The sequence below is a fragment of the Chiloscyllium punctatum genome, chromosome 16 (genome assembly GCF_047496795.1).
Source record: "Chiloscyllium punctatum isolate Juve2018m chromosome 16, sChiPun1.3, whole genome shotgun sequence".
Taxonomy (NCBI): domain Eukaryota; kingdom Metazoa; phylum Chordata; class Chondrichthyes; order Orectolobiformes; family Hemiscylliidae; genus Chiloscyllium; species Chiloscyllium punctatum.
In genome coordinates this window covers 8967551-8984197 of record NC_092754.1, presented here as the reverse complement: position 1 = coordinate 8984197, position 16647 = coordinate 8967551, and the positions used below count along the sequence as shown (strand labels likewise).

The following is a 16647-nucleotide window of genomic DNA, read 5'->3' as shown; positions in this document are numbered from 1 at the left end:
CAGTGCCACCCAGCGGGTTTGGCTCCTTTATAGAACGGCCAGGGTGGAGACAAAGTCAGGAATTATCTTAAGGTTCAAATTTCAAAACAAATTTCAAAATAATTGATTGTGGCTCAGACGACTATTACTCAAGGTTAATAAGTATCAGACTCTGACTAATGAGTGAATAGCTCTAATCCAACTTCTTTTTGTTGATGTGCTCTGTGTCTCATTAAGAGAGTCTCACATTCCAGGATGTCCAGGCAGATGTGAACACCTGCCCGTGTTTTAACTCCACCCACTCTTTAGTATTTATACCTAGTGATGTACAGCTCTGTGACACCAGCACAGGATTTCTCCACTGTCCTAATCCCTGACACAAACACAACTGAGACTGGACATTGGTGTTACACCTGTTAGACAGTGCATCTGAGAAAGTAGCACTCCCTTGTTGTTGGAGTGGCACCTGAACCCACAGCATTTGGACTCCGAGGTGAGGGTGATTTTGGGTCCTAACTGACAGAGAATACAGCTTGTCCTGTCTCATTGAGGTAGAAACTGGCCTTCGTGAGCGTATGTGTGAAAGTATTCCTCTTTGTCCAATCGCTTCCTCTGGCCTAATTTCCGAATTATAATCCAGCTCCTGTACCAGCAACAGGTTGTTTACAAAAGAAACAGGTCTGCAATCCTGAAATAGCACCGAGGGACACAGATAAACCTCAGAAACATAAAGAGACCCAGTAAAACTTGCAAGATGTTTCCTCCATCTGTAGGTCTTCCAGCTTGGCATCTGTCTCCGATAGAGTGTGTCCAATTAAACAAATTCTCTTGTGACACCACTTAGTACCAGTGATGGTGTTGTGTCATAGGTCACTCAGAGAGCCTGGAATTCTATGGCAATGTGCACTTTCACAAACATCTCTCCTCTCTCCCTACTTCTCTCTTTTTTTTCCCCAGCACTCTCTCTGCCCCATCCTCCCCCCTCCCCTTCCTTCCTCTCTCTCTCTCTCTCTCTCTCTCTCTCTCTCTCTCTCTCTCTCTCCCTCTCCCCCCCTCTCCCCCTCTGTCTCTGTGTGTTTCTCTCTCTCTCCCTCTCCCTCTCTCTCTCTCTCTCTCTCTCTCTCTGTCTATCTCCCCCCCCCTCTCTCTCCACCCACTCTCTGTCTGTCCTTTCTCCCTTTTCTCTTTTGTCCCCATTCTCTCTCCCCTCCCCCTGCTTTCACCCTCTCATTCTCTCCTCTCTCTGCCCTGTTTCTCTCTTATTTCTCTCTCCCATCCACACTTTCTCTCTGTCCTCCCTCACCCGCTGTGCTCGCCCTTCCCCCCCCCCCGCCCCCCCCCTTCTGTCTGTCTATCTATCTCTGTCTTTCTCTCTCTTTCCCGTCTCTCTCTCTGGCCTGTTTGCTGTGACAGGTTATAATTAGAAGCAGGAATGGTCCCAGAGGATGCAGGTCCTGGGCTCGTGGGTTCTTCACTGAGTGAATTGTTGCTAGCTCGGTGCATGAAAAGTGTCCTTTTACTTTTCTGAATAATAAACTGGAGTTTTTCTTTTCCGTGGCCTGTGACGGTCAGTCCAAGATTTCACTTTCCTCAGATAACCTCTCCTTTGCCAACATCATCCGTCTTCTCTTTTAGTTTCTCGTTCCCTTTGATGTTAGCACTTCCCCCGCTGACTGCGTGTGTTCCCCGGAGCCAAGGTCAGGCTTTCTTTTTGAAAAAGATTTTTAAAAACTCTCCAGTCCCACAGGAGCAGCCAATTCAACATGTCCCGCAGCAATGCTGCTTCGAAGTCTTGTTTTTCCTTTTGCTAATACACCCCATCTTTTGGATAGCTCCAGTCTCTCCAACCCTTTCCTATTGGTGAACTTATCCAAATGTCTTTTAAACGTTGTAACAGTACACTCATCCTCTGGCAGTTCATTCCACACACGAGCCACCCTCTGTGTAAAAAGGTTGCCACTCATGTCCTTTTTAACATTATTCTCCTCTCATCTTAAAAATATACCCCCTGGTCTTGAACTCCCCCACTCTGGAGATAGTCGCCTGTTGTTCACCTTCCCTATATCCTTCATGATTTTATAAACCTCAATAAAGTCACCCCTCAACTTCCTACGCTCCACTGAAAACAGCCCCAGCCTCTCCTTATACCTCAAACCTTCCATTCCCGGCAACATCCTAGTAAATCTATACAGTACCCTCTACAGTTTAATAATATCTTTCCTATATAAGGGTGACCATAACTAGGCACAGTACTCTAGACAAGGCCTCCCCATCATCCTGTACAAAGTCAACATGGCATCCCAACTCCTATACTGCAAAGGACTGAGCAATAAAGGCAAGTGTGCTAAACCACCCAGTCTACATGTGATGCAAATATTGAACAATTATGTCCCTGAACCTTCTGTTCTATAACACTACCCAAAGTTCTACATTTAGTTGTGCAAGTCCTGCCCTTGGTTGTTTTACCAGAAGGCGATGCCTCACATTTATCCACTTGATGCCCTTGTTCTGTGGCCTGTAAGCTGGACACGCAAACTGTGGACAATGGCGCGGTTCTGTTCAAAGGAAGCAGGATGGCGCACGTTATCATTCCCTGGGATGTGGGTGTCCCATCCCTCATTGCCCAGCCATTTCAGAGGGTTGGGAGTCACGTGTAGGCCAGACTGGGTAAAGGTGGCCGATTTCCTTCTCTAGAAGGCGTCTGTGAACATCCATTGATGATGGGTGTGTCTGACGCCAACTTCATGTCCCAGATTTGAGATTCCACCAGTTGCCGTGGTGGGATTTGAATTTGTGTCTTCAGTGCATTAGTCTTGGCCTCTGGATTAATGTCCTTTAGGGAGAGTCAAGTGTAAGCCAGACTGGATCGGAGACTGAGGGGTGACCTTGTAGAGGTTTATAAAATCATGAGGGGCATGGATAGGGTAAAATGACAAGATTATTTTACTTTAGGATTAATACTCAGCACAACATCGTGGGCTGAAGGACTTGTTCTGTGCTGTTCTTTTCTATGTTCTATCATTTTCTTAGGGTGAGTCCCAGGCTAGAGGGCATAGGTTTGAGATAAAAGGGGAAACATTTAAAAGGGACCTAAGGGGCAACATTTTCACACAGAGGGTGGTGTGTGTATGGGATGAGCTGCGAGAGGAAGTGATGGAGGCTGATACAATGACAGCATTTAAAAGGCATCTGGATGGGTACGTGAATAGGCGAGGTTTGGAGGGATATGAGCCAAATGCTGGCAAATGGGACTAGATTAGGTTAGGATATCTGGTTGGCATGGACGAGCTGGACTGAAGGGTCTGTTTCCATGCTGTACATCTCTACAAGTCACCATTTTTTTTAATGTGCAAAATCCTTGTCTCTGATATAGACTCGTCAGAGTCAACTCATGGGTGTCAGGAAATCTGATACCCCTGTTTCTATCAGTTTAAGAGCCCCAATCAGGGAACACACCTGGCTGACCTCATTATAATCAGTACAGTGACCTTTGACATTGGAACTACGAAAGGTCCTAAATTCTGAGCGAATATAAAATTATAAGTTAGCATTCACAAGCGTCCAGGGTGGGACGGACAGAGTGTGGAGGTGGAGAGAAAGAGAGTGTGTGTGGGGATGTGGAGAGAGGGAGGAGGTGGAGAGAGTGTCATTGTGGGGAGAGAGAAGGGAAGCGCGGAGGTTGGGGGGGGGGGAGAGAGAGAGAGAGGGGGAGTGCGGAGGTGGTGGAGCGGGGAGGGGGGTGGAGAGATGAGGCTGCTCATGTCCTTTTCTCAGTCTCTATTTGTGACTGAGTAAAGGGTGCGGTTCATTTTGTGTGTTCTGTGTTTTAGGCCAAAAGATTTGACTTGATTAGTTAACAATTGAAGAAATTCTCATGTGGCTGAAGAATTCTGTGCTGATTGTCCCATGTTGGTAGGAGAAAGAAGCTTGGTTTTAAACAATGAGTGAATCACGTCTAACTCCCAAAGTCACGATCTGAGTGTTTAATTCTGGCTGAAATTATAACCTTCAAATGATTTCCAAACCTTGCAAATATCATCTATTAACATAATTCAATTGAATTATACTTGTGATTGTCTCCTTAGGTTTTCCAACAGGTTGATTTTAACAAGAAACCTGGCAGGATGAGTTTTCGCCCAATCAACTTCACTGTGATTCTGAAGTTGTCCACTGCAAATTTACGTGAGAAAGCTTTCAGAGTAAGTCATGCACTAACGGGTAACCTTGCTTTTCTGTGTGACCGGGTGCCTCACTAATGGGATGATAAGGATTATCATCATGGAGTTGTAATACATTAGAACATCTTCCTGCCTGCCTCAAAACAGGAAAGAGAGTGATTTCGGGAACAGCATCTTGTTTGATGCTTGGTGTTTGACCGGTAACATGAACTCGAGCTCTCACACACAAACGTCCATCTCTGCCCCGGGTCCTTAACACAGCTATACGATTCTGTCCTGTGTACTTTTACTTTAATCTGAATGAATCTCGGCTGTGGTTCCCTTTGCATCCAGTGAATTTAAAACAAAGCGCAATTGCTTCTCAGTCCAATTGCAGCCTGAACAGTCAGAAGTCATAGGACACCAGGTTACAGTCGGGCGGGTTTATTTAAAATTATGAGCTTTTGGAGCGCTGCTGCTTCCTCAGGTGAGGTTCACCTCAGTCCAATGCCAGCATCTCTACATCATGGTGACCTATATAGTGCCCATCTTGTCCAATGGTCTCAGTTCAAGTGCCTCGTGACACACTGAGCCGTCCCATTCAAGGTTAATTGGAGCCTCCCCCTCTACAGTCTGAGGATCACCTTCTCAAGGTCGTCTGTGCTTATCACATCGCAAGATGCTTCCAGGGATTGTTCAAAACTTGGCTTTGCTAGCTTTTCAGATGGCAGGTGTTGTCAGAGAGAGCACAGGAGCATCGACCTCACAGCTGGGAGGCTTGATCATTGCCTCAGAGAGCCGCAAAGAGTCTAAAGTGGTACGTTGAGAATGCTCCAAACCTGGGTGAACACACTGGGACTGCTCCAATCCCACTGAACGTACTGGGAATGCTTCAAATCCCGGGTGAATGCACCGAGTAATGCCACAATTTCAGGTGAATGCACCGGGAGTGCCCCAGACCTGGGTGAACGGCCCAGGAGTGCCACAATTCTGGGTGAACACACCGGGAATGCTCCAAACCCGGGTGAACGCACTGGGAATGTCACAATCCCATTGAATGCACTGGGAATGCCGCAATCCTGAATGAACACACCAGGAATGCCACAATCCCAGGGGGATGTCCCAGGAAAGCCCCAATCCTCGATGAATGCACCGGGAATGCTCCAATCCCGGTGAATGCACTGGTGTAGGGATCCATGACCGGGGAGCATGGTTTTAAGCTGAGGGAATGTGAGGGAAATATATTTCACCCAGAGGGGCAGAGGGAGTCTGGAACCCACACCCTGTAAGGTGGTCTTGGCATAAACTGTCATAACGCTGAGGAAATATTCAGCTATGCATTTGTGATGCCCAGGCTTACAAAGCCATTAGCAACTTGCAGAGAAATGGGTTTGGAATAGTTAGGTGTTGTCTTTGACTGGCACAGACTCAATGGGCCGAATGGCCTTTCTCTGCGCTGTAGACCTCTATGACTCTAATAAACCTGGGCTATTTAAAAGAAAAGCTTGTCTTCGTTATGGAGACCATGCAAGCTTTATCAATTGTCATAACAAAAAGTCAATCCTATAATGAAAGGAATCTAATGTCCTTATCCAGTCCGGCCTATGTGTCACTCCAGACCCACAGCCATGTGCCGGACTCTTAAATGCCCTCAGGAATGCAGTAGCCAGCTGTGAAGAATTTGTTTTTTAAATTTCACCCAGTTCTTCCATGGCATCCTGATCAGAAACGTAGGTGAGGCTCAGCATAGACAACTGTCCTCAGTGTGTGTCTGGCTCTGAAACCATCAATCAAATTGTTACTTCACGAGCAGATACTTTATTAATGCTTAGGTCATTAAATGGAGCAAGATATGTTCCTCAGCTTCATAAATTTCACTACACTCCATTCAAACATGCCATTGTTCAACTGCTTGAAACATCAAAGATAGGAGGAGGCCATTCAGCCCTTCGAGCCAGCTTCGCCATTCATCGTGATCATGACTGATCATCCAACTCAGTAGCCGAATCCTGCTTCCTCCCCATAACCTTTGATCCCATTCGCCCCAAGTGCTATATCCAGCTGCCTCTTGAATATATTCAATGTTTTGGCATTGACTCCTTCCTGTGGTAATGAATTCCACAGGCTCACCGCTCTTTGGGTGAAGAAATGTCTCCTCATCTCCGTCCTAAATGGTCAACCCCGAATCCTCAGACTGTGACCCCCTGGCTCTGGACGCGGCCACCATCAGGAGCATCCTCCCTGCACTACCCTCCCTAGTCCTGTTAGAATTTTATACGTCTCTGTGAGATTCCACCCTTCCACCCGCCCCCCCCTTCCCTTCCCCCCCCCCCCACATTCGTCTGAACACTCGTGAAAAAAATCCTAACCTAGTCCACTTCTCCCCTGATGGGGCTGTGTGTAGAGGAGCAAGTGAGGACTGCAGATGCTGGAGATCAAAGTCAAAGGTTTGGCGCTGGAAAAGCACAGCAGGTCAGTCCAAAGAGCAGGAGAATTGATGTTATGAGCATAACCTCTTCATCAGGAATGCTGCGTATAGAGGCTACTTGACCAGACTGGACCACAGAGCTTCCTGAAATGCGTCAGCAGCTATCGTTACCCTTTATGCTCTGGCTGGGAGGTTGATCAGCCCTTGCTGACAGACTACTGTCCAGGTTGGCGAAGGACACTTGCTTAAATGTAAACAAATCTCAAATAACCAACAGAGTTCTGAACCCTGTCGATCTATTTTAGCCTGTAAACCATTTCCATAGATTCCAATCCCATTTTCCTGTGGGCTCAGTCAGTTGTTAGGTTTTGGCAGTGTTCCCGTACCTGCTGTGGCCTTTGGCTATGTGTTTTGTGAGACAGCGTCCCACTTCCTCCTCCTCTGATGAAAGAGGGTATTATTTTTGTCGATGTTGAAATTTCAACCAAGCTCACGTGTGCTTTTAAGTTTTCTTTCTGGTCACAAAACTTGGTCATGTTGTGAGACCAGCTCATGATAATACTAACACAGCCCCCCAAGCTAGTCTCGAATTAGGCAACTCTGTGATAGCAAAGCAATTAGATGAGTGGCTTTCAGATCCTTCAAAATATTACTTGTGTGCAGCTCAACCTTTTGCCTAAAAGTTTTTACTTTGAAGCGAGTATATACAGGAAACCAATTAGGGCAGCACGGTGGCTCAGTGGGTAGCACTGCTGCCTCACAGCACCAGGGTCACAGGTTCGATTCCAGCCTCGGGTGATTGTCTGTGTGGAGTTTGCACATTCTCCCCGTGTCTGTGTGGGTTTCCTCCCACAGTCCAAAGATGTGCAGGTCAAGCGGATTGGCCATGGGAAATTGTTAGGTGCATTAGTCAGAGGGAAGTGGGACTGAGTGGGTTACTCTCTGGAGGGTCAGTGTGGACTTGTGTAGGGAATCTAATCTAATCTAAATCTGATGACAGACTTAAAATAAACCCATTGTGACCATTTGAAAGAAGAAATCTATCTCCTTCTGTTATCCCTATGATAAGTTCAGCATTATTAGCTAAGAGTAGGCTATTTTGAATCCTTCATGTGAAATTTGCATTCAGTGCCTTTCCTTTCTGAAGCATTTATGATTTATAGTCCTCTGAGCTTAATAATTTTGTCCGAGTCCTTTGTTCTATCATTTTAATCTACTCTAGAGCCTCTGTCAGGAATAACTGAGAGAGCCACATCAAGTCCTCGTACACAGTCGGTCCAGTAAATGATTTGTTGCAGTGCAACATCCAGTAACAAATCCTGTGAATGTCTGCACTTAATGTGATTTCCTGTCCTAGTAACACAGTTATGCATTAAAAGTCCCAGAGGCAGTCAACCTGTCAGTACCTGGGCGACAGCAAATCATCTGTTGTACCATTTGCTCCAATTTGCGCTAAGAAATTGTCTGGTTCTTGCAGGGATGATATTCCATAACTTATTTTGTTAGATGCTGAGTCCAGTCTTTTATCAGATGATAAGTATTATAGAGAGACCACACAGGTAGCACAGGTGTGTACACTACGATTACCAAGACACAAAAGAAATCCGTGTTATTAAACAGATTATTATCTGCAGTTTCAAATGTTGTGTTTGAACACAGATGGTTTTGAGATGATCTTTTAAAGCGTATTGTTTTGCATTGCAGGATGGTTTAATAGAACAGCTGTATGACCTGATTCTGGAGTATTATCATACTCAGGCACATACCATCGGTTTTCCAGAACTGGTATTGCCAACTGTCATTCAGGTAGGAAATAGCTGATGACAGTGTGTGAAAGCTGTGTGTCTTTCGGTTGCTCGTATATTTTAATTTAACTATAGTATTTCTCATTCAAGTTGAGTGTATTTTCTGAAGCTCGGAAATTAAATTCATCTCTGTCTGGAGCCTTCTGTACATATTTCCTTCACTAACAGTCTGATGTTCAAGTATTAAATACAAACAGCAAGAGTGTTGGAGCAACTCAACCGAGATTAGTAGTTCGGAACAGGAGTTGTACCAGACTCAAAGCGTTAACTCTGTGGCGGTACGGTGGCTCAGTGGTTAGCAATGCTGCCTCACAGTGCCAGGGACCCAGGTTTGATTCCAGCCTCAGGCAACTGTCTGTTTGGAGTTTGCACATTCTTCCCCGTGTCTGCTTGGGTTTCCTCCGGGTGCTCCGGTTTCCTCCCACAGTCCAAAGATGAGCAGGTTAGATAGATTGGTCGTGGGAAATTGCCCACAGTGTCCGGGATATGCAGGCTAGATGGATTAGTCATGGGAAATGCAGGATTATAAGGATAGGGTAGGGAGGTGGGTCTGTGTGGGATGCTTTTCAGATAGTTGGTGTGGACTCAATGGACCAAATGGCCTGTTTCCACACCGTGTAGGGATTCTACAAATCTGTGATTTCTCTCTGCACAGATGCTGCCAGAGCTGCTGAGTTTCTCCAGCGTTCTTTTTGTTTGTTTCAGATTTCCAGCATCTGCGATATTTTACCTTTGCTCCCGTATTGTGTTTACGTTATTGCTGGTAACTCCTGCATAAAGTTGGACCAGATATAAGGTGGCACCTTTTACTTTGAAAACTCGGAATTTAACCATTTATAATTTAACACTATTGATTGGAAGACTGAATATTATTAAGGATGTTGGCTTAAGTTCTCTGTCCAAGAGGAATTCTTTTGGTTATTTGCTGAACCACCCCTGTGGACAGCATTTCAGTGATAGTGATCATAACTCCCTGACCTTTACTATACTCATAGAGAGGGATACGAGCAGACGGTTTGGCAAGGTATTTAATTGGAAGAGAGGGAGTTATGGTGCTGTTAGACAAGAACTAGGACATCTAAATTGGGAAATACATGACAGAAATGTGGAGGTTTTTTAGGGAGCACTTGCTGACAGTGCTGGACAGCTTTGTCCCACTGAGGCAAGGAAGGGGTGATAGGTTGAAAGAACCTTGGGTGACAAGGGATTTGGAACACCTAGTCAAGAGGAAGAAGGAAGCTTAGTTAAGGTTGAGGAGGGAAGGATCAGACCGGGCTTTAGAGGGTTACAAGGTAACCAGGTAGGAAGTGAAGAATGGACTTAGGGCTGGAAGGGGATATGGAAAAGCTTTAGCGGGTAGGATTAAGGAAAACCCTAAGGCATTCTACACTTATGTGAGGAATACGACTGAGGGTAGGCCTGATCAGAGATAGTGGAGGGAACTTGCGTCTGGAGTCAGAGAGGAAGGGGATGTCGGAAATGAATACTTTGCTTCAGCATTCACTACTGAGAGGGACCTTGTCATTTGTGAGGACAGTGTGAAACAGACCGATATGCTCAAACATGTAGATGTTAAGAAGGAGGATGTGCTGAAAATTTTGAAAATCATGAAGATAGATAAACCCCCTGTGTCAGACAGGATATGCCCAAGGTTACTACAGGAAGCCTGGGAAGAGATTGCTGCACTTTTGGCAATGATCTTTGTGTCCTCACTGTCCACTGGCAAATGTTATTCCCTTGTTCATGAAAGGGAATAGGGATAACCCTGGGAATTACAGACCAGTCAGTCTCGTGTCTATGGTGAGCAAATATTGGAGAAGGTTCTGAGAGGCAGGATTTATGATTACTTGGAAAACCATAGTTTGATTAGAGATAATCAGCATGGCTTTGTAAGGGCCAGGTCATGCCTCAGAAACCTTATTGAATTCTTTGAGGGTGTGACAAAACACATTGATGAAGGTAGAGCAGTGGATGTGATGTACATGGATTTTAGCACGGCATTAGATAAGGTCCCCCATGGTAGGCTCATAACTTTAAGGTGATTGGAGGAAGGTTTAGAGGTGATGCCAGAGGTTGGTTCTTTATACGGAGAGTGGTGGGTGCATGGAATGCACTGCCTGCAGTGGTGGTAGAGTCAGATATATTTGGGACATTTAAGCGACTCTTGGATAGGCACATGGAAGTTAGTACAATGACGGGTGTGTAGGTTAGTCTGATCTTAGAGAAGGATAAAAGGTCGGCACAACATCGAGGGCCAAAGTGACTGTACTGTACTGTTCTGTGGTTATGTTTTGAGCGTACCGCACTCAGATCCAGAATCAAGCTGTGGCCTTTGTCTGATCCGCACCATCGTCCAGACACCTGAGTAAACTAGCATTACTTGAAATCTCATTCTAGAGACAGCTGCCCCCCCACCCCCCCCTCACACAAGTTGATTTCTCAGAGCTGCTGCAATATTCCGAGCAGGGGAGAGTGACAATACTTAGATTTTTAACTGCTGCAGTTCCCCAAAAATAGGGTCGCATGCCAGTTTGAGATTTGGGGCATTGCACACTACACTGGGAAGAGAGCAAAGCGTCATAGTGTTTGCAAAGTGAAAATGTGCTATCTCTGGTTCCTTGTTGCATTAGAACCCTCCACTACTGTAGTGTAGCTTCAAAGAGGGAGGTCAAATGGTTGCTCAAGGTAACTGGCTGAGACAGCTTCACAGCAAGACTGCCAAACCATAACTACAAAATTATTGACACACTGAAGGCATTTTGGATGGGGGTTGGAGAAGGATAACAGGAAAATGATTGATGGTGCAGTGCCAGGCAGATGGATACAATTTCTGGAGATTTGAAAAGTAAAATACCGTGCTTGCTTGAATTTTCCACCAGCCAGTGGCGTGTGATCTTTACTCGCTGCTTAATCGGAAGAGCAGAAGGAGCAAGAGGTTCATCCTATTTGGGAGTCGTGTCAAATTGTTCCACGACATAGGATCAGTATTTGGCTGCTGTTCCGTTTCTCTGTGCCAAATCTCTCTCGCTTTTTTCTGTGCTACACTTTGAAAATGTCATCAGCACTTCCTAAAGCATGTGCCAGAACAAATGCTAATTATCAGTGCTTCTCGCAATACTTAACGGTAAGGGCACACTGCTCACTACATCAAAAGATTGCCCAGTTAGCGGGAGGTGAGGCCTGAGCGAGTTATTGAAGGCAGAATCAGGGAAGTGTAGGATAGAACGGCAGGTCTTTGTGTTGAGGGTGGGCACTGGGTAATTGTGATTCGGGAACATAATGAGTCCGTCAAACCATAGCTGCCTTGCCCTGATACATGGTCTTTTTATTCTGACAGCTGAAAACTTTCCTCAAGGAATGCAAAGTGGCCAATTACTGTAAGCAGGTCAAACAACTGCTGGAGAAGCTACAGGAAAACTCCAGCTACATCAGTGGCAGGCGGCAGAAGGCTACATTTGGTGTGGTGGATAAAGAGGCCGTGGTAAGTCAAAGAGTTTGTTATATTGTCCCTGTTCACTTTTCATCCACGACACTTTGACTATGGAAGGAACAGAGAGGTTTACGACAAGTGACCCTTGCTAATCTGGGGTTAACAGCAACTTGAATTCATTGATCAACTTGTAATCTGGAGCCATTGGGAAGGGCAGCTGATGGGTATCTTGACCATTGAATTCTGGGGGGGAAGGGGGTTTGGGGGAGAGAGAGAGAGAGAGTGTGTGTGTTTGTGTGTGTGTGTTTGTTTGTTTGTTTTGAGGGTGGAGTGAGACAGGGTTAAGTTGCTGTGGGAGGTCAGAGTCATACAGCGCAGAAACAGACCCTTCGGTCCAACTCGTCCATCCCACACCCAGTTGATTTATCGGGTTTCCTTTGACCAGCCAGTGAAAGACCATTTGGCCCATTATCTGGCTGCTAGCTCTCTGCAACATCAGTTTACCTAGTTCTGTTTTTCTGTCATTTCCCATTTGGTCCAACTTCATAAAGTTTCCTCTTGAGAAGGTTCCTTCGAGTTTCTTTCTCACTGTTCCTGATATAACATTCCACGTTACTATCACTGAAACCCCCACCTTTAACATCCTAGAGTTTAACATTAGTCAGAAAGTGAATTGAAGCCACCGTAGAAATACCATGGCTATGAAAGCAAGTAAGCCACCTCCTGACTCCAAATCCTGTTCACTTTTAATCTCCAAGTCAGAAATACTCCTCACTCTCCTGGATGAGTGCAGCTCCAACAACGGTTTTAATTTGAAAATTATGCTTTATTCATTAAAATAAATCTTAGTCACAGCGCAGTCCGGTTCTGTACATTAGCATATCAAGGAAACAGAAACCTTGGAGTTTGAGTCTCTCCAACAAACCAGACATCCCCTACACATACAAGACTTTATTAACACGCATTTGAGGAACCGGGAGGGTCCGATAACTGAATCGATCCCCATTTAACTTAAGCAGGAAGATCTCAGACAGTGGTCTCTCCCCACCACGCCTTGACAACAGCTGCCCCAAACATTCGTGCGTGCTTCAGCACGTAGTCCTGGACCTTGGAATGTGCCAGTCTGCAACACTCAGTCGGGGTCAGCTCCTTGCCCTGGAAGACCACCAAGTTTCAGGCAGACAAAAAAGCATCTTCCACCGAGTTGATGCTCCTCCAGGCGCAGTCGATGTTTGTCTCAATGTGCGTCCTGGGGGACAGGCCGTACAGCACAGAGTCCTGCGTCACTGAGGGATGAACCTCAATCAAAACGCTGCGTCTGTCTTCAGACTTGCTTTCCCTCTCAAGAAGCTTGACACCATCCTGTGTAAAGCAGCCGCTTGATTGACACCATGTTGATCAACCTTCAACATTCTATGCTTGCACCAGCAACACAAAGTGGCTGCAGTCTGTACCATCTGAAAGACACTATGCATCAAGGCTCCTTTTGACTGCACCTTCCAAACCCTAGACCTCTGCCACTAGAGAGACAAGGGAATCAAACCACTTTGGAGCGATGTTGTCGTTCCTTCCATTGGATTGGATTGGATTTCTGGAACAGCATTCCTAACAGCATTGCGCAGTGGGTCAGGAACATGGCTCCCCTCCAGCTTCTCAGGGGCATTCTGGGATGGTGCTGCCCGGCCAATGAGACACACGTCGCAGGAAGTAGTGAGGCAGTGGTGGAGTAATAATGTCGCTGCACTGGTCATCTTGAACCCCTGTCAAAAGTTCCAGGGCTTGGGTTCAAATCCCAGCACGACCGATAGTGAAATTTGCAATGAGTTAAGATCTGGAACACAAAAGGCTAACCACCGTGCAAAACCCACCTGGGGCACGGATACTCGTTTAGGGAAGGTGACTCAGAGTCAGAGCAATGTGGTTGACTCTTAAATGTTCTCTGGGCAATAAATGCTGGACTAGTCCACAATGCCCAGCATCCTATGAACAAATGAAAACAAACCCATTGTGCACAACAAACTCTGACAGATAGCAAACTGGCTGCTGCATTTCCCACAACTGTGACTATATTTCCAAGGCACTATGTTGGCTGCAGAGTGCACTGGGGCACCCTGAGAGTGTGAGAGTCACGGTATAACTGTAAGCCTGACTTCCCTTACCTTATACGCAGGACCATCAATTTGTTTGGCTGCTGATACCAACCATTCTGTTTTCAATAGTCTGTTCGAATTCCAATCTCCTCAATAATATCTATCTATATTCTTTTCACTAGTTCCGCTAGCCTGTAGACGCTGGCCTGCTGAAAGCAGATTTCCTATTGGCTGGCAGAGAATGATCGGATGTTTTTGTTGTCAAGTCGAGACCAGGGCAAGGTGCCAAGTGTGCACACATTAGAATTTGGAGAGAAGAGTTTCTTTTTCAGGTTAGATTTTAAAATAGGCCGTCTTCCTGCTACGGTGGATCAGTTTTGGCTCAATTCTAATATCGAGCCACTTGACATGGCTTCGTAACTATAGCCCGATGAATATGCTTCCATCTTCAAACAAAGCCCTTGGCAAAATGTTTTGATGCTGTGCAGTCTAACATTCTTCGCGTTAATCCTCCTTGTCCCTGGGTCAAGGAAATGGCTGGGGCGCACAATGAGGCCCTTCACTGGATAGCAATGTTGCTGGATCCACATCTGGCCTTTTCCCTGTTGTCCAGCAGATCCTTTCTTCCCTTGATTAAATCTGAATTGGAAGCCTTGATTGAATCTGCCTCCACCATAGTTCCAAGTGGTACATTCCAAATCTGAACCACTTGCTGGATTAATAAAAAAAAATCTTCCCATCGTCTCCACTGGTTGCCTTAACCAGTTACCTCAGATTGATGTCCACTGGTTCCCAACTCTTTCACCAAGGGGAACAGCTTCTCTCTATCCATTCCATCTGCACCTCTCATGAATCTGAAGACTTCTTTTTAAAAAAATTAAATCTCCTCTCAGCCCTCAGTGAGGGAGGCTATCCTTGAGTCAGGAGTTTATCCATAAATCTGGACTCTCTCGTTCCTGGAACCATTGATTCTCTCAGGGCTGTGACGGTACACTGTTTTGTCAAGTTTGCTGGATAACGTTGAGCGATGCACTTTGAAGAGTTCCACCTCAGGCATGGGGTTAATGCCAGACTAGATCCTTTGTCTGTGGGGCTGATGAGTGTTGGTTTAATTTGTGTGCGTTGTTTCTGAAGCGGTTTCTTGACTAACAGCTGATGCTGTAAATCCAGCAACCACTGGAGCATCCTGCGTTAATCCTCTTCATTCTTAGGATGTGGGCACTTCTGGCTGGGCTAATATTTATTGGCCAACCCTATTTGCCCTCGAGAAGGTGGTAGTGAGCTGCTTTCTTGACCCGCTGCAGTCCATATGCTGTAGGTAGACCCACAATGCTGTTAGGGAGATAGTTCCAGGGTTTGGACTCAGTGACTCCGTTCCAAGTCAGGATGATGAGTGGCTTGGAGGGGAATTTGCAGGGGATGATGTTCCTATGTATCTGCTGCCCTTGACCTTCTAGATGGTAGCGTTCATCTGTTCGGAAGGTGCTGTGTCAGGAGCATAAGAAGTGTGATGCCCTTCATTATTCCCACTCACTACCTAATTTTACACCAAATTTGCAAAATTACGCCAGATTTACGCAAGTCACAGTTTAAAAGGAAACCTAATTAATCATCCAGAAGGAAAAACAGTCAGTAGAACTTGTGAACATATATACTGATTGAACCCGTCTTCTACACTTCAATCTGAAACTCTAGTATGATGAATACATTCATTTCCAAGTATCGCTGTTTGTTTTCTCTCTGGGAGAGTGAGCAGAATGTTACAAAGTGTCCAGTCAGCATCCTGGTTAAAAATGTGGATGTCGTTAAGGAAGGAATTGCTGGAACCAAGCTGATCATGTGTCCCGGCTCAGTACGACCACCACAAACTCCTCCACACAACATCTGAAGATTCCTCCTGCCAAGAAAATGTCAGAAACCCGATGGCCGGCTCATACTTACTGATTGGAGTCTCAACAAAGCCATACAGACGGTAAAGGAAAGCCCCTGGTTTAATCTCAGGCTGCGGCTCGAGGAGGGGGCTGCACTTTGTAAATAACAGTGGTTTTCAAGACAAGAACTCGGGTCAGATTTTCTCCGAGTTGACAGCAAACTCGGAGAAAGATAGCTCTGGAAACAAAAACTGCTGGAAATCAGGGGGTCAGGCAGCACCCATGGAGAGAAAGCAAGACAATGTTTCAAGTCTAGATGACTCTTCATTGGAGCTATTTCGATTTGAGTCACCTAGACTCTGAACATTGTCTTGCTGTCTCTCCATGGATGCTGCATGACCCCTGTGATCTCCAGCATTGGTTGTTTTCAGTACAGGTTCTAGTGTCTGCAGTAATTTGCTCCTAGAAAGACAGCTCTTACGGCTACAGAGGGGCTCTGTAGATGACATGATTTGGAGATGCTGGTGTTTGGACTGGGGTGTACAATGTTAAAAATCACACAACACCAGGTTATAGTCCAGCAGGTTTAATTGGAAGTACACTAGCTTTCGGAGCGACGCTCCTTCATCACCTGATGAAGGAGTGTCGCTCCGAAAGCTAGTGTGCTTCCAATTAAACCTGTTGGACTATAACCTGGTGTTGTGTGATTTTTAACTGTAGATGACATTCTTTTTGTGCTTTGGAGTTTGATGCAAGTAAGCTGAAGATATTTTCAACCACCGGGATTAATAGTGAGGCAGCACCCTTTAGCCTCACTCCCACGCACTGTTCTCCTGGTGACTTAGAAGGGGACGAAATCCTTTTCCTTTTAGTTTTCACTCTGATGC

At 45.7% G+C, this 16647-nt stretch overlaps 1 protein-coding gene across 1 annotated transcript in view; it reads left to right on the top strand.

The window, feature by feature from the left end:
- Positions 1-16647, top strand: part of noc2l (NOC2-like nucleolar associated transcriptional repressor) — a 214593-nt gene that overhangs the window by 153283 nt on the left and 44663 nt on the right. Inside the window, exons 13-15 of the mRNA XM_072586177.1 lie at positions 4065-4178; positions 8269-8370; positions 11707-11850. Of these exons, the coding sequence (XP_072442278.1) occupies positions 4065-4178; positions 8269-8370; positions 11707-11850 (360 nt within the window). The remainder of the gene's footprint in view (positions 1-4064; positions 4179-8268; positions 8371-11706; positions 11851-16647) is intronic.